At 46.2% G+C, this 22,593-nt stretch overlaps 2 protein-coding genes across 3 annotated transcripts; one reads left to right on the plus strand and one right to left on the minus strand.

Annotated features, from left to right (window-relative positions):
• Positions 1 to 3,453: 3,453 nt before the first annotated feature.
• On the minus strand, positions 3,454 to 5,763 carry LOC148219644 (E3 ubiquitin-protein ligase BRE1A-like). Its single transcript, XM_088156448.1, has 5 exons — positions 5,614 to 5,763; positions 4,651 to 4,797; positions 4,390 to 4,467; positions 4,025 to 4,060; positions 3,454 to 3,777 (listed from the first exon to the last, which is right to left on the minus strand). The coding sequence occupies exons 1-5, from the start codon at positions 5,719 to 5,721 to the stop codon at positions 3,454 to 3,456; spliced, it is 693 nt and encodes a 230-aa protein (XP_088012574.1). The 5' UTR covers positions 5,722 to 5,763.
• Positions 5,764 to 10,953: 5,190 nt separating this feature from the next.
• Positions 10,954 to 20,855, plus strand: LOC106864199 (GPI-N-acetylgalactosamine transferase PGAP4-like). Of its 2 annotated transcripts, none has more exons than XM_088156223.1 (2): positions 10,954 to 11,253; positions 17,439 to 20,855. In XM_088156223.1, the coding sequence occupies exon 2, from the start codon at positions 17,569 to 17,571 to the stop codon at positions 18,754 to 18,756; it is 1,188 nt and encodes a 395-aa protein (XP_088012349.1). In that variant the 5' UTR covers positions 10,954 to 11,253; positions 17,439 to 17,568; the 3' UTR covers positions 18,757 to 20,855. The 2 variants fall into 2 exon arrangements, with proteins under 2 accessions (XP_088012349.1, XP_088012350.1); XM_088156224.1 differs by lacking the exon at positions 10,954 to 11,253 and adding an exon at positions 11,317 to 11,601.
• The last annotated feature ends 1,738 nt before the right edge of the window (positions 20,856 to 22,593 follow it).

Consider the following 22,593-nt stretch of genomic DNA (forward strand, 5'->3'; position numbering starts at 1 on the left):
CAGGAGTGCCTGTATGTGATTCTGTCTACTCCATTGAAGCAGCTTTGACTTTGCTTCCCAAAATGAAAAAGCAGAAGACTATAGCAGAAACTAAGTATAGATAACATTTAATACATTGCTGTTAGACTTTGCTATACCCATGCTAAAACTGTGTGAAAATATCAGTGTGTTCTCTTCCTTTCATTTTCCCCTCCTGCCTTCCTGACCTCTATGGTATTTTTTCCTATTTATACCACTTTTATGCTCCCTGAATATGTTCTTTCTATTCTAGTCTGAGAATCTTACATTGATTTCTGACTGTACTGATACAGTGGTTGACATACTTTGTGCTCATGGCATTTGAGATACAGCTTTCTAAAATCTTAATCAAAGTTTCTATGTTGCTCATATGTACTAAAACTATAAAGAATTTAATTTCTACTGCATGCTGTTGTTGCTAGAATTTATTTGTAAGCTGAATCAATTTATCATACCACTGACTAAAATCACTGTAAATAAATGAGGCATGGCTTGTGGGGCTTGTCTGATGGAGCTGTAGGCCTATTTCGGCCAGTTATTTAATCATGTATACATAGAAACACTAGATAGGAAGAGACCTTCAAGATCATCGAGTCCAACCCCTGCCCTAACACCTCAACTAAACCACGGCACCGAGTGCTGCATCCAATCTTTTTATAACACATCCAGGGATGGTGACTCCACCACCTCCCTGGGCAGACCATTCCAGTACTTTATCACCCTTTCCTTAAAATCTTCTTCCTAACATCCAACCTATTTCCCTTGGGCAGCTTAAGTCTGTGTCCTTTGGTACTCTTAATAGCTGCCTGGCAAAACAGATCAACCCCCACCTGACTGCAGCCACCTTTCAGGGAGCTGTAGACAGTGATAAGGTCACCCCTGAGTCTCCTTTTCTCCAGGCTGAACAACCCCAGCTCCCTCAGCCGTTCCTCACAGGGTTTGTGTTCCAAGCCCCTCCCCAGCCTCGTTGCCTCCTCTGGATGTGCTCAAGTGTCTCAATGTCCTTCCTGAACTGAGGGGACAGAACTGGACACAGCACTCGAGGTGTGGGCTCACCAGTGCCCAGTGCAGGGGAAGAGTGACCTCCCTGCTCCTGCTGGCCACGCTATTCCTGATACAGGCCAGGAGCCATTGGCCTTCTTGGCCACCAGGGCACACAGCTGGCTCATGTTCAGTCGGCTGTCGACCAGCACCCCTGGGTTCCTTTCTGCCTGGGCACTGTCCAGCCACACTGTCCCCAGCCTCTAATGCTGCAGGGGGTTATTGTGGCCAAAATGCAGGACTCAGCACTTGAACTTACTAAACCTCATCCCCACTGGACTCCGTCTGTCCATCCAACTGTTCCAAGTCCCTCTACAGAGCCCTCCTACCTTCCAGTAGATCAACACACACTCCCAGCTTAGTGTCATCTGCAAATTTACTAATGAAAGACTCAATGCCCTCATCCATGTCATCAATAAAAATATTGAACAGGACAGGTCCCAGCACAGAGCCCTGAGGAACACCACTGGTGACTGATCCCCAGCTGGATGCAGCACCGTTCACCAGCACTCTCTGGGCCCGGCCATCCAGCCAGTTCTTAACCCAGCACAGAGCTCCTGTCCAAGCCGTGGGCTGCCAGCTTTTCCAGGGAATGCTGTGGGAGACACTGTCAAAGGCCTTGCTGAAGTGCAACCAGACAACATCCACAGCCTTTCCTGCACCCACCAGGCAGGTCACCTGGTTATAAAAGAGACCAGGTTGGTGAAACACGACCTTCCCCTCCTGAACCCCTGCTGGCTGGGTCTGATACCCTGGCCATCCTGCAAGTGCTGTGTGATGGCATCAGTATAAACTGTTCCATTACCTTAGGAGGTACTGAGGTCAGGCTAAGTGGCCTATAGTTACCAGGATCCTCCTTCCCACCCTTTTTATAAGTGGGTGTCACATTGGTCAGCTTCCAGTCATCTGGAATCTCACCAGTGAGCCAGGACTGTTACCAGGACTGGTAAATGATGGAGAGTGGCTTCACAAGGGATGGATCCCATCTGGTCCCATAGATATTTGAATATCCAAGCATCTCAGCAGCTCTTTGACTGCCTGCTGTCCTATAAAAAGGGGACCATTCTGCTCCCTGACACCATCTACCATCAAAGGAGGACAGTTATCCTGAGGACAAGCCGTCTTCCAACTAAAGACTGAGGCAAAGAAGATGTTAAGCATCTCCACCTTCTCCTCATCAGCAATTACTAAGTTCCCTCCCTCATCCAATAAAGAACAAAGGTTGCTCTTAGCCTTTCTTTTGCCATTAATATATTTGTAAAAACATTTTTTATTATCCTTTACAAAAGTTGCCAAATTAAGTTCAAACTGAGATTTGACCTCCCGATTTTTTTCCTACATGCCCTAGCAGCCCCCTTAAATACTTCTTGAGAGACCTCCCTCCAAAGATGATGCATACTCTTTTTATTCCTAAGTTCCTTTGAAACCTCATTGCCCATCCAGGCTGGATGTTTGCCTCATCGACTCATCTTTGGCACACAGGGACAGTTTGCTCCTGTGCCCTCAAGATCTCTGTTTTGAAGCACATCCACCTTTCCTGGACTCCTTTGCTTTTAAGGGCGTCTTCCCAAGGAACTCTTTGAATAAGTCTCCTGAATAGGCCAAAGTCTGCCTTCTGGAAATCCAATGTAAAAGTCTTACTAATGTTCCTCCTGATTTCAACAAATGTTGAGAATTCTATAATTTCATGATCACTGCGCCCCAAGCAGCCTCCAACCACTATATCTCCCACCAGCTCATCTCTACAAACAGGTCTAACATAGTCCTTCCTCTGGTGGGCTCACTTACCAACCACAACAAAAAGTTGTTCTCCACATGCTCTAAAAACTTCCTGGACTGTCTCTTTTTTGCTGTATTAAGTTCCCAGCAGATGTCTGGCAGGTTAAAGTCGCCTACAAGAACATGGGCTGATGATCCTGAAACATTCTCCAGCTGCTTAAAGAATAAGTTGTCCACCTCTTCTCCTTGGCTGAGTGGATGATAACAGACTCCCAGTAGGATGTCAGCCTTGTTGACCTTCCCCTTAATTCTTACCCACAGGCATTCCACTTCATCATCATTCACATCATCATCACGATGACAAAAGCCTCCCTAATATAAAGGGCCACCCCCCCACACCTCTTCTCCTTTTCCTGCCCCTTCTAAAGAGCTTGTAGACATCCAGTGCAGTGCTCCAGCTGTGAGTCATCCCAGCATGTTTCTGTGATGGCAGTTATATCACAGCTCTGCTGTTGCATCATGGTCTGCAGCTCTTCTTATTTATTACCCATGCAGTGTGCATTGGTGCACATGCACCTCAGCTGGGCTACTGATTTCACCCCAAACTCAGGCTTACCACCTTTGGCCTGCTTTCAGACAGCCCAACTACATCCTCCTCCTCCTCCTCCTTCAAACCTAGTTTAAAGCCCTCTCAATGAGTTCTGCCAGTTCATGCACTAAAATCTTCCTGCCTTTAACAGAGAGATGGAGCCCATCCAATTCCAGCAGGCCAGATGCCTTAAAAGTTGCTCCATGATCAAAGAAGCCAAAATTCTGCCCATAACACCAACCCTTGAGCCACTTGTAGGCTCTCCTATTCCTTTTATCGTTTTTCTCTGCCACCAAAGGGACTGAGCAGAACATCACCTGTGGTCCTGCCCTATCAACCACTTCACCCAGTGCCTTAAAGTCTCTTTTAATTGCCCTGACGCTCCTCTTTTCACTCTCATCACTGCCAGCCTGGAGTATCAGCAGTGGGTAATAATCAGAGGGCTGAATCAGCCCAGAGAGTCTCTTGCTAATATCCTGTACCCAGGTTCCCAGGGAGGCAGCACACCTCCGTGTGGGATGGGTCCAGTCAACATATGGGGCCCTCTGCTCTCTCCAGAAGGGAGTCACCCATGATGACTACCCTTCTTTTCTTCTTTTTTAATGTTAGAGGTGTCTGTAGTTTCTCGAATTCATTAAGGTGATTTCCAGCAAGTGCTTTATTCTCTTCCAGCTCTGCATTCATCTCCTCAAACTGTTGGGATAAACTGCTTGTAAATCCTACTGTTAATGTGTTTCCTGAGAGTACTAATGAACTATCTGTTCATGCAGTAACAGCAATTACAGACTGAGCAAGTGAGACAGAGTCTAATTCTAAGGGACTAAGTGAGACAGAGTCTAATTCCACCAGGTGTTTCTTAAGTACAAAACTCGTACACAGACAAAATGGCTTGCCCAGGCCCATAGTCACCCAGATTTGTGGCACAGGATTTTTAAAAAGTATCTAAATTCTGTTCAAATTGTGACCCATGTTCTCCCCAACTTTATTCTTCCCCTTGCCCACAGCCAAGCTCCTGACCTTACCTTGCGGGCATTAATGGTAATTGTTCCCCCATAGAGGCTGCTACCAGCTCCATACACCTTGTAGCCTTTGGAATTTACCTGCAAAAAAATGCAAGAGATTTCCTCAAGACCCAGCGAAACACTGGCAGGAGTGATACAGCAGATCCAAGACCCACTGCAGGTTCTCAGCTCTCACAGTCCCAGAGAGTCCCAGAGGATGTCCCACCCCCATCCAACACCACCCCACTTCCCAGGTGTCCTGGCCAGCAGGGCAGCCCTTACTCGCTCCAGGACGTCGGCCAGGTGCCGGTTGAGCCTCTGCTCCCTCTTGCGGATCTTGTCAATGTCCCACTGAAGGTCATCAATCATGGTCTCCAGGACAGACACCCGGGATTCTGCTGTCTCCACTCTCTCTTGCAGCTTGGAGAACTGCAATCAAAGAAGTGCTTCAGCCAGCACATTGCATAGAATCAGCTTTTCCTGAGGCTGCTCAGGAGTCATTTTTCTCTTATTCATCATGTGCTTTTTTGCTGTGATGACAGGCTATTCTATGAACTGTCCTGAATTTTACACTGGCCAAATCCCAAGACAGCAACAAAAATAAGACAAAACTAAAAATCGAGAAAGAGTGGGAAGCTGGTAATATCTGGCAGAATAGAGGCAGCCACCTCAGCTTATTCAAAGCCTTTTTTGATTTTAATATTTTCAATCCCTATGTCCATCTACAGACCACTTAAATGCTCAGAGGTCTAACACTGAGCAAGACCAGCATTAACACAATTTTTAAATGAACTGAAATCTCTCACACAAATGCTGTTAATAATGTGAATCCTTTAATAACTGGGATCATCTTGTAACTGGTATTATTCCACTGTTAAACGACACAGAGAAACCAAGGAATTCAGAATGACAGGGATGTCACCTCAACTATTCCAGGTGTCTACACCGCCACCTCAGCACCACGTGCCCCCAGCTCCTCTGCTCTTCCTTTGCTTTAGAAGTTAAATCCATTCAAATCACTAACTTGTTTATATCCTTTCCTTTAGTGATGTAACAAGCAAATCAATCTGATTTATACAGAAAATCTATGTACAGCTCTCTACAACAACAATCCTTTTTTGTAACATTCAAACCACATTTCTCTTGTGTCTCTCCAAGGAAATAAGCTGCTTTCCAAACTATGGTAACCATAACTTATGCCAAGCAGGACCCCTAAGTAGATATCTTTCTCCTTCCTTTTTGTACCTCTTGAGACATGACTCTGTGCTTCTCCTGAAGAACATCAGCCAGTTCCTGCAGCCGTCCATTCTCATGTGACAGGTAGGAGTTCAGCTCCACTACTGCTTCTTCCATCAGTGAAATATCTGAAAGGTACACAAAGAAAAGGAAATTAATGAAAATCAAGGAACACTGGTTTTAATTCCTGAACAGCAAATAGAGAAAAAAGAAAATAGAAAAGGAAATCTCTGAAATTAACTTCAGTTTACTGTACCACTCCCACAGGTGCTTCCTGAGGGCCTGACCTCCATCCACAGAGATCTTTGACTTGCATCCATAAGCAAAAGGCTCTGCCGTTTAACAGTGCTGCACATTTCTGACCTGAGGGCCATTCCCTCACACCAGAAAGCACTCCAGCTGTGTCAGCACCAGCAAGCCAGAGCATGCCCTTGGAACCCAGGGACACCCAAATGCTGCCCAAATTAATCCAAAAACCTGCTACAACAGGTGGCCTGAGATGACACACCAGGCCAACAAACCAGGACATCCTGTGACAACCACAGCACCTGGGTGACAGGTGAAACTAGAGTACCTGAGGGCAGGCTCACATGGCACCAATGTCAAAGCTACTACAGTTTATGACTGCCAGCCAAGGACAGCAACACTTCCCTACACCAATGCCAGACTTGGTCAAAGTACACAGAAGGCACACCTAGCATGAGCAGATATTCCACCCAAGGTTTCATTCAAAAGATTGAAAATTCTAACCTTAAGCTAATTAAGTTTTTTGAGCAGTCATCTGAGTGTGAAGTGAATCTGCTACATTAATTTTTAGAAGCTGGTCATTTGGCTGTCTCTGCAGAACTGTGCTACATTCAAAAATGACAGCTACAGTAAGCATATCATGCCATTAGATGAGTACAATTTTGCTCAGAACTCAATGGAAACTGAGCACTTGGTTATTCCTACACCTTCTACTAAACTGCAAAGGAGAAGAAGTCCATTAGTTTGCAATGCTGATTTCACTTCTTTACTCTGCCTAACACGCTGGGCAGAGCCTTCAGCATTCAAGTACAGAGGTAGCTACAATGCACTTCTGGTACCTGGTCCTTTATTGGAGGTTTTGATAATGAAAATCGTCTGGCATGGAATGAGTTTAAGTGCCCACATCTCTGTTACTGCACCTCTGCCCAGGTGCTGCTTTGGGGATCCCATAAGTAGTAAGGTAATGGAAACAAATCTACTCCTTGTGTTCTGACTGGGAATTTGTGCCAGCCTGCACTGACTCACACATTCTGGTCCAACATAAAGCTGTAAAAGACACCAGCAGGATCAGCACTGCAAGCAGAAAGTTGATGGGGAAAATAACCACTGCCTTTTCATGTTAAAATGGAAGCACTGTACCTTATCACACTCTTTGCAAAAAAATCTTCATCCAGGTTCACTCTCTGCTTTTCTGCATTAACAAAAATGAAGCAGGTTAGACTTTAGCAAACAACTGAGACAGTATGTGGCACCAGTTCACTGCACAACAACCAAACTATTCCTACTGAATCTACACACAAAGCCAGTTGAAGCTGAGGGCAGCAACACCCTGGAAATAAATGAGCCCTGTACTTAGAGAGCTCACAAATCCTACGGAACTGAAAAGCAACTTGGAGCAAAGGCCTGAAAAGACCCATTCCAAAAGCTTTCCTGTGTACCAGGAGAGATGCAGCCATGTTTGAAGAGAACCCATTCCTAGCTCAATGCAGTCTGAAAAGGTCTGGACTAATAAAAAAACACAGACCAGCTGAGGCTGGAAGGGAGGACTGGAGGTCACCAGGAGCCCTGTGCTCCTCCATGAAGCATGCTCAGCCAAAACAGATTGCCAAGGGCCCAGGCAGCCTGAGCATCTCCAGGCACAGAAACTCAGCCATGGCTCTGGGCACCTCTCCAGTACTTGATCATCCTCAGCATCAAAACAGGTTTTTCTCATGTCTGAATGGTATTTCCCACAGTTCCCTAAAATATCATCGAGCAAAGCTACAAGAAGCTCCTTAAAGACTTTCCAAAAACAATGGAGCAGCTGGAGATGAAAAATGGAACCAATTTGATCTTCACTAGACATGACTGCATTCTTCTGCCACTGATGCTCTGCCAGCCTCTAGACTGAATGAAACCAGAAGTGAATGAAGTGCAGTAAACCTGATAAAAGCCCCAAACATGTTTGCTGCTGTGTACTTCAGGCAGTGCCTTGCAGAAAAGCTGAGTGTGTCCATCCGGCTGAGCAGAACCTTAGGACACCCCGAACAGGAAGCTCTTTATTAGATTTGATGGCTGAATAATCAACACAAGCAGCTTAAAATCAACTGGGGTGTGCATACCCTCATGCCCTTGCCTTCTGGTAAAAAACATGAGGCTGTAGGAGGAAAGCCAAGGAATCTGGAGGGGAGCACAAGGAACACAAGCCACGAGTAAGGATAATTTGACAGTGATGCATAGGGCACACGTAACACAACTTGGAAGACACCAGGCTTCTCAGTTCAGCTCCCCCAAGACCATGAATTTCTGCCTTGCCTGGACATTGTGCAAGTATCTAAACATCACTGGCTAGGTTTGTCCTGCCTCTGACACTCATGCTCATGAAAAGCAGGAGCTGTACCTGATCTCAGGCAAAGCAAAAGAAAATATTATTCCCATTCCCCTGCACAACTGCTCAGTGCCATCAAAGCTGTTACAGTGGATGGCAGAGAGGAAAGGTGTTTTGGCAATGGAAAATACTGGGATCTAAATGGTTGGGCTGAACCTTTGCTACCCACATAAATTCTTATCCCAAGATGTTTTTCTGATCATAGTTTTTAAGTGCTGTCCTATGTTGTAAAGGCTGAATAATTTCATAAGTAACTATTTCTTCTGAGCATTTCAGGTTGCAGTTCGGTTACTGCAGGACCAGTTGTGTCCCCAAATGCTCATCTCTGATTTCCAAAGCCCTCCCAGCTGTGCTGACAATTCTATTTGGTGTGGGGAACTTGAAGGGACAAAGTGACCCAACTAAGACATAACCCACCAGAAGAAAAAGTTTATTTTCTTAGCTACATCAGTGTCCCTAATGGTTGTGCACAACAGGAGACAGCATCACGATAAGAATGGATGAATGGTCAGGAATTACAGACTTCCACTGTCATTCTGTGCCACTGCCCCAAAATCCTTTGAGACTTTTCTCCATCAGTCTTTTGGGTCTAACAGAAGCTGTTTTAAAGAAAGAATTGTTTAAGGATGAAAGTCAAGTGTATCCTGAAAAGCGTGCAAGTGAGCAAAGAGGGAGCTGGGAAGATTGCACAGAAATGACACAAAATTAAAATTACCTAAATATTTATTTTCCTAAAGAAAAGGCCATCGGGTCCTTTTCCCTTTTTTTTTAATTTTTAAAAGTTTTTTTTTTTTTTAATTTATTACCGCAGTAATAAATTCTGCTGGCTGAAACGTCATCCAGAATGTAATCCTGGGTGCACTGCAGTAAGCATTTCTGCTGATGCTGCTCAATAGTTACTCTCCCCCACACACACTGACATAGAAGTGGAAAAAATCTATTTTTTGTTTCTTAGAATTTCTGCAACTCTTATCCTGGAAAGAACATAATGACAGACCTCCTAGGAACTCCTAGAGTACCCCCAGTACTCTGACATACCCTTTTTTCTCTGCTCTGTTCCAGGACCTGCCATGTTTCCAGTGCATCAACTTTTGAAGGCACAAGAGCATTTAAGTGGAAGGTACAGTATACATCACTGTCATTAAAAACACAAAAAGAGGTAGAGGTGGTCAGCAAAGAGGGATTTGAGAAAGTAAATCACAGGAGAAACTATGATTTCTTTAGTATTTTGAGAGAGTAATATGCATCTTAGTAAACTGGTGGTCCTTCCAGCATGCCTAACCTGTCTCTAGGAAGCCAGTACAGGAGCCCAACTGTGGTACTTGATTGTGCTGTTTATTTTGGGCATTACTGTTCATCTGGCTTTCCCCTCTTCTTCCATATTGTCTCTGCAATAAAAAGCCCTGGGTGTGGGACAGCTTTTTCCAGGGGGAAGAATAAGGATCACAGGCATGCAAAGCTGATTTCCTTTGTTCATCATGCTTATAAGAGGGAATAATAGAAATTGCTATGTTAAAATGAAAAACATTTTGCTAGAACCTTCTGATTACAGAACTGGACGCTAACAAAATTCTACTTGTGCTCAACAGAACATGGTATTGTACTGAAAGGACTTTTTCTTGGTAGGTTTTTTTTTTCCTTCCCCCAGATTCTTCTGAGACATAAAAGAGATTTGAGCCTGAAAATAGTTTAATCCAAATACATGCATTTTCTGGAACTGCAGGCACAAACCCAATAACAGAGAGAAAACTTTCCCTGGAGCGTCTTTCAGGTAACGAGTTAATTAGGTATTGCGGTCACAGGGCTGAAGGGTGTGTACAGGGAAGCAGGACACAGAGAAAAGCACTGGGGGATGGGAAGGAGGGGGAATGAACCGGTCAGAAGCAGTTTAATAAAATGTTTGAATCTTGAACAGCCTGGTACAAATCTCTGTGTTGCTGATCAGCCTCTTGTAGGAACACATGTTGAGAGAGTAAGAAAATTACAGCCTGAAAAATATTCCAGGCTGGAGCTTTTCAGCTCAATTCCCTGCCGATAAGCTGGTCCAGCTCAAGGCTAAGGAGAATTTCTCCCAGGGTGGTATCTTGGTCAAAATAAAAAGGAATTAATAACAAGATAGAACACCTGTTGTGGTGGGTGACCAGGCCCTGGGAATGGGGTGCCTTCTCTCTGAACCAATCTTCTTTTCTCTACTCTTGGAATTGCAAGTCATGCTATAAAAACAAGTGTGTTTCTGAATAAACTTGTCTCTTTCTTCCTATCATGAAAGACGACCATGTAGCTGTGCATCTTATTTCCGCCGCACTTAAAGGGTTAAAACCCCTTTCCACGACTACAGCCTCTCCAGCCAATACACCTGCGAAGACTTCGCTGCAGAGTGAGACAGCGAAAGCTTTTACTTGTGACATGCTGATGACTCTTGACACTTTCTGCTCGAGTTTGCGGGGCCCCGGTGATCCTCCCCTCCCGGGAGTGAGCGAGGGGTCCGGGGCATCCAGCAGGTCCCAGCGGGGAAGGGCAGTGCCCCAGAGGCGCGGGAGCTAGCGAGGACACCCGGCAGAAGTGACACCCAATAGAGGTGACACTCAACAGAGGTAACACCCAATAGAGGTGACACCCTGGCTGGGAAGGGCTGGGGGAAATGCGCTGCCCCTGCGGTTGTCCCGCCGCTCCTGATAGAGCGTTCGGGCACTGCAGAGCAGGAATGAGGAGCTCGGGCTGCGCAGCCGCCTCCGCCCCGGGCGTCCTCCTGGGGCTCGGGATTTATTCCAGAATCTGCTTCCAGAGGCTGGTCTCCTCCTGGTATGCGGTGATGACCTCCGGCCATCTCCCCTTCCCCTCCTTCCTTGAGCATCCCTGTGCTGACGGAGTCACATGCTTGGTCTTTGATGCCTTTAATCCCACCCTCAGCGCCCGAGAGGGAGGGGAGAAATTCGCGGAAGAGAACTGAGGAACACGCCGAGAGCAGGATCCCGGCGGGAGCTGCGGGAGGGAGGGAGACGGGAGCGGCCGTGCGGGGCTGCCCAGCGGATCGGGTAACTCTGCCGCTCGGGTCGGGGAAATCGCCCGCTGGGATCGGGCTGTCCCGGGGGGATGCTTCCCCTTCCCCTGCGGGGGATAAAGGGGAAGTGCACCGAGGCTGGGGGAGCAGGGAAAGGGGGGCCACGAAGTTATGGCTGATGAGAAGCCACAACTGCTCAACAGGGCTGGCCGTGGCTGCTGTGGCTGCGGCACCCGAGCAGGCAGGGAAGTGGAAACCCTGCAGGGATCGAGGAGATGTTTCTGTGCTTTCTCCGGGGATGTGCCTGTACATGGTAATGAGCAGGAGGAAAAGTGGCCAGACCCTGGCCGGGCCTCAAGAAACGGCCCTTCCCTTAGGGAAGGTGAGTGGAACTTTTAAGGGAACGGGGAAAAGCCAGCCAGCTTCTGCCCTTTGCTTGGTGCCACCCAGAGGAGCCCTCGCCCGAGGTAGAAGCGTGGCCAGAATCTCTCTGGTCTGAAATCCGGGCAAGGAGCTGAAGACTGGGCACACTGAAATGCCCTCTGTGTCTGCTGTCCTGCAAGGAGGGCAGAGAGTGGAGGTGGGATCAGCTTTTCTTATCTAACGCCCTCTCCTCTTTGACCATCACCACTGAGGTAACTGCTATTAATCCCGGTGCTTTACGGGTCACCTTGTGCTACCTGGCAGCTCTCCTGAAGGGAAACCCAATGGCCGAAGTCGCTGACATTTAGAATCAAAGGCTGCTGAGGAAAACTGCAGTTGTGCTGTGATGCAGCAAAACATGAAACTAGGCAGATGTACACTACAGGTTCCTGGGCTGGCTTCTCTTCTGCAGTCACTGCGAAAATAATTTATGTATAACCATTAGGGCACATCAGGTTCAGCAAGCATTTGCAAGCACAAAAACCAGGAGAAGCACCCTCCTGCACATGTGAAATCCGCTGCTTTCTTGTCTGTCCAACAAGGGACAGTATTATAATTATACCACAGATTATTTTTCAGCTCCTGCATTTACCTCATTTTCTCCCCTTGGGGCTCAAGCAGATCACCAGGATCCCCCAGAACCAGGGCATTCCTTTCACCACGCCTTCCTATGCAGAATAAACACTCCGGCTCGTACGTTGTGGGGGGAGGGGAGGAAAAGGGTGTATATTGCTCAGGCACAAGTGGTGAATACAGAGAAGTCAGTAGTTTAACAGTAGCAGAGTCTCTTCAAAGAGGAATGCTTTTTATCAATATGACTAAACATTTTTCTTTCAAACAGAGGTTTGAATCACAATACTCTGGTTGTTACCTTGTACAATTTTACATTTTGATTGTTATATAGACCTGTCCCAACTGGAAATTTGCAGCTTTGTCATTAAAGGCCTTTGTTCACTACTATTCTCTTTCCTTTTTCCTGTACTTTATTCTTCACAGTCATAAACAACAGTAAAGCTACAACATCTGCAGTGTTAGCAGCCATCACCTGTTTCCTTTTCTCTCTCTCTCCCCCCATTCATACACCCACAACTCTACTGGCACAGGTGAATTTTTTAAGAGAATTAATCATTGTGGGGATAACAAAAAGGTTTTATTAATTATTAGATGATGATCAAATGATATTTAATCATAAATAAATTGCAAGTGGTGATTAAGGAATAATTGAATTATAATTTAACAGTGATTCAACAATTATTTAACAATAATTAATAATTAAGCTGCAATGAAATAGTAATTGAACATGTTTTAGTTTCTGATTTTAACAGTGATTTAAACCATGATTAGACTCTGCTAGTTATTATATTTCTACACCTAAAGCTATAGCTGGATATATAAATGTCATGAACATACAACATACATTTAGGCTTAATGCAAAATGCGTTACCTCACTATAGGCATCAGGTGCTGGGTAAGGGGGTCTCAGCCTCCAGGACTGTCCTTGAGCAGTGTCCCAGCTCACAGGGAGATCTCCACCAGGCCACACAGGAGGGCTCTCTGTGCTTGCAGGGGCCACAGGAATCCACAGCCTACAGTGACTGAGATAGCCAACACCTCTTTGGTGTAGGTGCAGAGGTGCAGCTGTAGCAGCTCCAGTTTTGTCTAATCCCAGCTCAGGCTGGTACCTTTAGCTCTTGTAAAACATGGCCTAGACACCTGAATTCCTGGGAAGACAGGCCTGGCACAGTCCTAGAATAGGGCAGCTTGGAAGGGAGCACAGTGGGTCATCTGGTCCCACCTCCCTGCTGCAGCAGGGTCATTCCAGCCCATTGCACAGGATTGTGTCCAGGTTCTGGAACACGTCCAGTGAGGGAGACTCCACAGCCTCTCTGGGCAATGTGCTCAGTGCTCAGTCACTGCACAGGGAAGTTCTCCCTCATGTTCAGGTGGAGTTTCCCAGACATCAGTTCCTGCCTGTCCCACTGCTGGGCCCACATGGCTCCATCCCCTGCAGACACTGACAGACAGGGATCAGGTCCCCTCTCAGCCATCTCTTCTCAAGACTGAGCAGCCCCAGCTCCCTCAGCCTTTCCTCATAGGAGAGATGTTCCAGTCCCTCCATCATCTTCTGGAGCACAGGTAGCTTTTTCTCCATCCTCTCCAGTCAAAGGGAAGGGGTTTTGAACCAGTAAATGGTCACAGGACTGGTGCCACAGCCAGGGGTCCAGCTTGGACCACAGGAGAGCTTGGAGAAACCTGTTGGGACTGCTGGGGTCCTTTTGACATAGGGAGGGAATTTTGGTGACAGGATTGCCAAGTTGGTGAGGGCCTTAATTTAAAGCTGCTGTGGGAGGGGAACTCCAAGCCTTTCAGTTTAAAGCCAGGGCTAGCAAGAGATGCCCAGAACGTGGGAAGGGATCACAGATCAGCAGGGGGCATGGCAGTACAAAGGAATTCCAGCCACTACTTTATCAGAGTCCAACTTATCTGCCTCTGTGCAAAGGCTTGGGGAATGAACATGGGGAGCTGGAGTCATGGGCACACCTGCAGGGCTGCCAACTCCTGGGCACCATGGCAATGTGCTGGGGTGACTCTTGGGACTGGAGTGGTGGAATGGCAAGGGCACGTGTGGGAGTTGAGGAGGGGTCACCCTCTGTGTCAGTGACCAGCTGGAGTGAATGGACCTCTGCCCAGGGATGGATGAGGAGCTGTCCAAGAGATGACAAATCAGGATTAAGGGAGGACAGGACAGGTGATTTTATTGTGGGGGTTTGCTCCAGGCCACCCCACCAGACGACTGAGTGGATGAGTTGCTCTATGGACAGATAGGAGCAGCCTTCTGATCACAAGCCCTGGTTCTCTTGGGGCACCTCAACCACCTGTCACACCTACCAAAATCACAGACAGCTCCTCCAAAGCCATTGCCTTAAATCCCTGTGTTTAGCTGTTACCTTGCAGAACTCTTCTCAGGCTGCTCTCCACTCCCATTTCATCTGATCTACCTGCTTGGTAGCAACAGAGGGAGCATTGCTTTCCCATGGGATTGCCCTGCAGGGAGACAGCCAGGTGAAATGGGCTCTGCTGAGGTTTATGTGACAGAGGAAAATTAATATACATGAGAAAAAGACAGTAGTTGGGAAAATAACTGTAATTAATATCTATTGAGTTCACAGCCTCTTTCACTTGTGGCATAGTCTTAGCCTCTTAGTTCAAATAAAATGGGGAAGTGTCATTCACCTGCCACAGCTATGTCCCTCCTTTCTTAGTTCAGTAGCTTTCAAACTGTGCATCATGGATTTCTAGGGATTTATGAACAACCTGTAAAAGTTAACTACAGTCTAATGAGAATAGCAAGCCAGCCTATGGTGAAATTTACATTCAAGTTTTAATTCTGCAGTTTTTATTGTTACCTAACTGGACATAATTACAACCTGCATATTTGTGCATTTTTACTGTTCCAATAGTGCTTAAATTCCATCTCCTTGGACAGAAGATGTCTGTACGTTCACTGACAGGCCCTGAGGAATGGCAGATCAAAACAGACAACAGTGCCTTCAATTTCTTTCTCATGCATCACATAATTTTTGCAAAGGCATAAGTCCTAGAGAGGGGAATAAGTGGCCCCTCTCTAGCCACTTCTCTTACACTTCAAGTTGTCATTAATCTGTTAACTGTGATGGTGTTACACCTTTAGTACACCTTTAGTGCACAGACCATAAGAAACAAAAGTTCTAAGGGAGCTGAGAGATTAAGTGCAGCAGCCTTGACCTTTGCCTGGCTTATCTGATGATAACAGGATAGATGAGACTCATCATCTACGACCAACATAAGAACAATTGCTTTCAGCAGTGCTCGAGGAGGTGAGGTATATTTGGTACCTGCCAGTAAAATACAATCAAGGAACAACTACTGGTCTCTTACCATTAAGGTTCCTCTGAATGTTTTTAGCAGCACAGTTCTTGCTGGGATGGTTTGAATTTTCTAGGGAGTCCCAGCTCCCAGTTTGGCATGGAAGTGCAGTGATCAGTTCTGTGGATGCTTGGCTTCTACTGGACACTGCTGTTGTCAAGGGAGGCCAGACACATTGCAGAAATATTATATGGCACCTGACCTACTAAAAGCTGTCTGAAAACAAGAGGAATTGCAGATAAGAAAAGCTGGCCATCTGGCCCAGTAATAAGGATCAGCTCATGGCAGGGACCTCAGGTTCCAGAACTTGAGGATATCTGTATATTCCCTGTCAGCATGCCTGTATGGCGCCTTGGGAAGCCTCCATGGGCTTCCTCAGATTTGAGCAGGATGTTTGTCACAGCACCCAAAGGCCCTGTCTGTGCCAGAGAGGGTTCATCAGCAGAGGAGCTGGTCCTGAGCTGGCAGCTCATCTGCAGGATGTTAGGCTGGGGCATAGAAAAGCTTTTCACACAAAGGTTTTAGCTTGGGTGCTGCTGTAGGATCAACACACAAGTGTAAGGTACCACGTGTGTGAGCACCATTACTCCCACCACTGCTATGGCCCAGCTGGGACTGTGACTGCCCATAACATTTCCATGACATTTTCCAAGAGCCTGTCTTTGTTTCCCTCTTTCATCCCTTTGTAGACAGATGACTCTATAGCTCTGACCACATGACTTCTTCCAGCTGTTTTTATGTTAGGAAAGGAATGGCTTTACCCACTGACACTGAGAAGAAGTGTAGATAGGCCAAAGGAGTCATTTAATATTGTAACTGTGCAGGAATTAGTTGTGTTCTTGTCTCATGGTGCAGGAAGGAGAAGGCAGATGGTCTCTCTTCTATTCTGGAGGAATTGAAAATTTTGCAGCTTTGAAACATGGAGGAAACATTTCTCTAGGAACAACAGACTAAAAATGATATTAGTAACATAAGAGAATTCATGTGAACAGTCTAATTGCCCTGATTTTGTGTAAGCTTCTGACAGCCAGGCTGTGAGGTGCCCAGGGCAGCCAGAGAAGCCAAACAGAAAAGCCAAATATGGCAAAATCTAACTTGTGTGAAGGTGGATGTTTGCCTAAAGTGTGTATGTGTGCGTATGTGTGCACAAAAAATATATTTATATGAATGTTTCAGTTTAAAATTCAAGGCATATACTTGAAGTAGGAGTCAATGGCTCTATTACAACATGTTAATGTTGCTGTGCCCATGTATTTCACAGGGTCTCGAGAGGAGGCATCTGAGAATCAGACAGACACACACATTACCCTTAGCATACACAGGCCCTCAGTGAAATAAATTGGCGTCTTTATTATATGGCTTCTCACTCTGGGGAGGAGACTGAAAAAAAATACATTAGGAAATGTGTGAACAGCAGGAGGGAAGCATGATTTTACCTCCAAAGAGGTAAAAGTTTGTCTCTCCAATATGTGCTAGACTAAGATACAAGAGATATGGCTTTGCTTCGTGGCTGTGATCTAAACATTACTATGTCATTGTCACCAGACAGGGGTACCTGAGTTCCATGCTTTAACAGAAAGGGATTTCCACACATCCTGCATCCAACTTGCCTGTTGTTGCACGTTTGAAGCACAGTAATAAACACAAAAAGTCCTTTTGAGCCTGGTTAGATCAGAGCTCCTATGTGCTAAAAAGGCCTTAGGGGTCCTTTGCTGGAAACCTAAGTTTGACTCATCTGTCCTCAACCTCCCTGGACTGTTCTGTGATGCCTCCATCACAAGGGATTCCACAGGGGCCTTGTATTTTGGCTTACTCAGAGACTAGTACCCTGCTTTCTGTTTTCTCTGCCAGTTCCTATTTCAGTAACCATCGTTTTTTCTTCCTTTCTAGGCTTGGACAACCTGTGCAAGTTTGGCAGCAATGGCACCAGTGGCATCCTGCAGTCCAGAGAGAAAGATGCATTGGGAGTGAAGGATTGAGGACATGAGCAGTGCAGGAGTGCCCTCCTTCTGCAGCAGTTATGTTACACCGAGCCAGGCAGCTCTGTGGGAAGTGGTGCCGTTGGTCCAGCCCTTTCATCCATCTCCTCACCCTGACTGTGGTGACTTTTGGTGTGCTGGCACCTTTGATCTGCCACCGGCTCCTCCACTCTTACTTCTACCTGCGGCGCTGGCACCTGAACCCCATGAGCCAGGAGTTCCTGGAGCAGAACCAGCAGGAGGGCCGGGATGCCCTCCATTACTTTGAGAAGATGCAGACGCCAAACGCCTCCGAGGCCTCTGGCAGTGACGCCTTCCAGCCCTTGCTGCTGATCACCATTGTCACTGTGCAGAGGCGGAATGATTTCCACTACGTCTTGCAAGTGGCCTCCCACTTCCACCGCCTCCTCCAGAAGTGTGGGGCGCGTTGCCAGAGGCACCGCATGCTCCTCTGTAACGTGGAGTCAGACCCCAGCAGCCATCAGGACGTCAGGCTGCTGAGCAGCCTCTTTCCTGTGGTCAGTCGTGACAGAACTGGGGAGAATCCTGACCCCAGCCTGAACCAGTTCGAGAAGGAGAAGCAGGACTATGTCTTCTGCCTCGAGCAGTCACTGCTGGTGTACAGCCCAGAGTACATCCTCCTCGTGGAGGATGATGCCGTGCCAGAGGAGGAGATATTTTCTGTCATGCATCACCTGTTCTCGGCCCGGTTCTCCAAGCCCTACCTCAGAGACGCTCTCTACTTCAAGCTGTACCATCCCGAGAGGCTCCAGCGCTACTTCAACCCCGAGCCCATGAGGATCCTGGAGTGGCTGGGGCTGGGCATGTTCCTGGGGCCGGTGCTGGCCGCCGCGTACTGCCGGGCCGTGGGGCAGGCGGGCCCTGGCTGGTGCCTGGTGGCGTTCTTCGCCCTGTACAGCATGGCCCTGGCAGAGCTGGTGGGGCGGCACTATGGGCTGGAGCTGCGCCGCCTGCACCCCGCGCTCTACAACGTGGTGCCGGCCAGCGAGTGCTGCACGCCTGCCATGCTGTTCCCCGCCGCCTCCGCCCGCCGGGCCTCGGGATACCTGCGGGGGCTGCGCTGCCGCCAGGGCTTCGCCAAGGACACCGCCCTCTACTCGCTGCTGCGGGCCAAGGGCGAGAACGCCTTCGTGCTGGAGCCCAACCTGGTGCGGCACGTGGGCATGTACTCCAGCCTCCGACTGAGGAGCAACCCGAAACTGCTGTGAGCTGCTGCTGCCTTGCCTCACAGACAGCACCCAGGGCACTTGCCATGGGCAGAGGGACAGTGTGCACGCACAGATTCTGTGCTGCTTGCACTGGGCATCCCGTGTCTCCATGAGGACAAAGAATAACTCTAAAAGTGTAAGTTTTCTTATAATCAGCTTATGTACACAGAGATCCTATTTAATAGGAACTTGGAACTAATCACCATGCACCACCTGGGAGGGGAGTGGAGGATAACAGCTTGTTCTCCTTACCAATTCCCAAAGAAAAGCTCTCACACCAACATGCACAGCTTTCCTACCTACTCTCCTGAACACAGGTTACAAAAATCTTCGCCTTAGGGCAGCAGAAGTGTTGGACAAAGAGAATGTTTCAAATTCAAGCTAATGAGGCAAGGAAGGCCTTATTTCCCCATTCTTACTAAGCTCTGATCTCTGACCTGTCTCTGCTCCAAAGCTGTGGTTTTGAGCAGACCCTTCAAAAGCAGAAGTGGTTTGCAGGAACTTTCCCACAAATTCTGCCCAGATACTTCAAATTTATGAAGTCTCTTTAGTTATTGTCTCCCTGTCTGCACCTCCACCATTCCCAATTCTTGTTCTTCAACCAGAGGCTCTTCAAAACAAAACCTCTTCTGCTTCATTAGAGGTCACCTCTGAGAGTAGGGATAGGAAAACAGAATCACAACCACTGATGTTCCACAGATAGGTCACAAATGCACATTTTCACTGATACATGAGACACATTGTACACAATGATTGCTGTGTTGATTGGGATCATCACTCATTGTACTGGATCCATTAAAAGAGGTTTTATCAGCCACTGAGTGAACTTAGACATTCGACATGAATTTACCTTGACTTTCCCTCAGCACAGGGTAAAGGAAAGATTAGATCAGGTGCTGTTGTTGTGCAGGATCCTGCACAGGATTCATTCTGGGCCTGTAATTCACAGCTCTGCTGGAGTGGTTCATTCGCTGCTCCTGGCAGAAAGCAAAATACCTGTGGGAAACAAAAATAGCTGTTCACAGAGCAAGCAACAATAGCACAGCACATCAAAGGGCCACTCTGACAGTGACAATGTGTCCTGGTTGTTAGTCATCTGGCATAGGTACTTTGCACCAGGGCTGTGGACACAGTTAAATACAAAACCTTGCAGATGACAAGAGACCTCATACTGAATGAAAACAGGCAAAAATTTGGTATATCTGATGAAAACCCCACTTTGGCTTTAATGAGATTTGAATCAAATTCACTTAGAGGTGGCATTTGGTCGAACTGTTTTAAAAACCTTATTCCTTGCTTTGGAATGAACCAAGTACATCTTTTTTGTTGAGTTTAATCAGTGGGAGTTGTTTGGGGTTTTCTTTTTGGTAATGGAAGGGCTCTGCTTTGAATTTTCTTCTGCCAGCTCTCTCCCAGGTGACCTATGCCTTAAGCTCTTAACAAGTGTGATTATAGGTGAGAAATACCTAAAACTCCTGAGAGATGAAACCAAAGAAAATGGCAACCATCCCTCTGTCGTAGCAGTAGGTATCAGCTACACAGCACAAAGGCACAGTGCAGGTTAGCTGAGACACAGCATCACAGCAGTGCTTTGCTCTCCAGTAATCAGCTTTTAGAACATCTTTGGAAATTAGAATGAGTAAAAACTGCTTGTGGGTTCCAGGCCATTCCAAAGGCAAGACATTTAGGCCTCCTGGAATAGGACACCAGAAAAATGGCACAGGCAAAACCATATTTTGTTCCCAGCTGCTGAAAGCCCTGGAGATGCCAGGGTAGTCACACAGTGACAGGTGGGCAGATCTCTCCTCTGGCTTCACTGCAGGGGGGTTTGGGTGTCAGGATTTGGTGTCACTGTATATTTATTCCACTAAGTGCCTGCACATACAACTGGTTTCTGCATCTTCAGCTGTGAATGTTTCAGTGCAGTGGGCTTGCTCTTCTCTCTTATATCTTTGTATTGTACAATTCCAGGACAGTGTTCTGTTTTTTCCATTCATACTCATTTTTGCAAAGAAAATCTCACAGCAAGAAATGGGACAGGCAATGGAAAAAGAAAGAGGGGAAAGCAAGAAAGCAAGCAAGAGAAAGAAAAGAAAAGAAAAGAAAAGAAAAGAAAAGAAAAGAAAAGAAAAGAAAAGAAAAGAAAAGAAAAGAAAAGAAAAGAAAAGAAAAGAAAAGAAAAGAAAAGAAAAGAAAAGAAAAGAAAAGAAAAGAAAAGAAAAGAAAAGAAAAGAAAAGAAAGAAAGAAAGAAAGAAAGAAAGAAAGAAAGAAAGAAAGAAAGAAAGAAAGAAAGAAAGAAAGAAAGAAAGAAAGAAAGAAAGAAAGAAAGAAAGAAAGAAAGAAAGAAAGAAAGAAAGAAAGAAAGAAAGAAAGAAAGAAAGAAAGAAAGAAAGAAAGAAAGAAAGAAAGAAAGAAAGAAAGAAAGAAAGAAAGAAGCTGTATCTAGTTAATAAAAGTTTTGATATGGGTAAATTATTTACCCATTTGTCTTGAAGTTATTTCCCATTTGTCCAGTACTACTTAATTTGACATTTCAAAAGTCCAGGAGAGGTCAATAATTTCACTGAGCCTCGTGGCTGAAAATCAAGAAAATTAATTTGAGGAATCCCTTGTAAACTAGAAGATAATTTTCATGGCATAAGAGGTGACAGAATTTGACTATGAGACCAAACAAAGTGCAGAGAGCCCATGGCTTGAATTTGCCAATGTGAGAGTTTCAGATAAACCAGCTGAGAACAAACTCCTTTGTGCAAGAAGCAGGTTAATAAATTCTTCATGTCCTTCTGTGACAATTCTCTAAAGTGCCCATCTCACCTTCACAACAGAGGTGCTGCTTTGCTGAGCCTGCAGGGAGCTGTTCTAAGATACTCAGATACTTGCACAGTGCCCACCCTGCCAATGGATCACCCCAGGAAAGGGCTCCTGCCTTCCAGTTTTCCAGAAGCAGATGGAATCTTGCTTCTCTTTTCTGTGCTGCATGTTTTACTAGAAATTAGAATTCAGAGAAGTGCACATCGCCCTCAGAATAGAGAATGGGAGGCTACCGTGAATTCTTAATTCCTGTTGGATTTTGTTCTGCAGTTCAGGCTAAAAATGCAGTTTCAAACACCCAAAAGCCTCTTCCCTCTCTTTTCTCTGAGGGGAGTGGAGCTGAGTTGCTCCCAGACTACTCAGGGGTTCAAAGCACGGTATTAGCTCCCTGAAATGTGGCCTTAAGAGCTTGGTTTCTTTAAGACAAATTTAGTGGCTATTTTTGAAACAAACAGTATGGATTTGCTTGGGTGCTGGTGTGTTCCCAATAGTTTGGAGACTATTCTTAAATGCAGCAGCTGCTGCTTGCACAAGAGGAGTCTTTTTTGATGGGCCATTAGCAGGACCCAAGGATTTATTGTCTAAGACAGTTCAGGGGGAGTTATTAACTTAAACAAAAACGACATTTCTTTCCAAAGCATGTCCAACACAAGCATGATGCCAGCAGAACACAGGGGATAAACTGACAGTTCTCTACTAGATTAGAAATCCAAGAGGCTTTTTCTAACTCCAGTAGGCATCAAAGTCTTAGTGAGAAGGCACTCCATTTGAAGAGAGAAGGGAAAAGCCTTCCTTCCTCTGCTGAGGAGCTGTGAATCACCAGATTGGGTATTTCAGCAGCAATTTGTCTGGATACAGGCTGAATTGTTTTTTTATTTTTAATAAAGTTATTTACAGGCAAACTTTCTACAAAATAAACAACCTTTCTACAAAAACTCTGCTAATATTCTCTTCTTTCTGTGTCTCACTGTTTGTTTTCCTGATTGGCAGATCCAGCTTTCCTTGCCATATTTGACAAAGAAAGA

Source organism: Sturnus vulgaris, chromosome Z (genome assembly GCF_052056855.1).
Source record: "Sturnus vulgaris isolate bStuVul1 chromosome Z, bStuVul1.hap1, whole genome shotgun sequence".
NCBI lineage: Eukaryota > Metazoa > Chordata > Aves > Passeriformes > Sturnidae > Sturnus > Sturnus vulgaris.

What these genes read in the sequence shown, in the direction of transcription:
- LOC148219644 (XM_088156448.1), bottom strand. Translation starts at nt 5,721, where the DNA reads ATGGAAGAAGCAGTAGTGGAGCTGAACTCCTACCTGTCACATGAGAAT. An exon ending in ACAGAGTCATGTCTCAAGAG is followed by an intron (nt 4,798 to 5,613) that starts GTACAAAAAGGA and finishes CTTTGATTGCAG; the next exon opens with TTCTCCAAGCTGCAAGAGAG. An exon ending in TTACCATTAATGCCCGCAAG is followed by an intron (nt 4,061 to 4,389) that starts GTAAGGTCAGGA and finishes TTATCCCAACAG; the next exon opens with TTTGAGGAGATGAATGCAGA.
- LOC106864199 (XM_088156223.1), top strand. Translation starts at nt 17,569, where the DNA reads ATGTTACACCGAGCCAGGCAGCTCTGTGGGAAGTGGTGCCGTTGGTCC.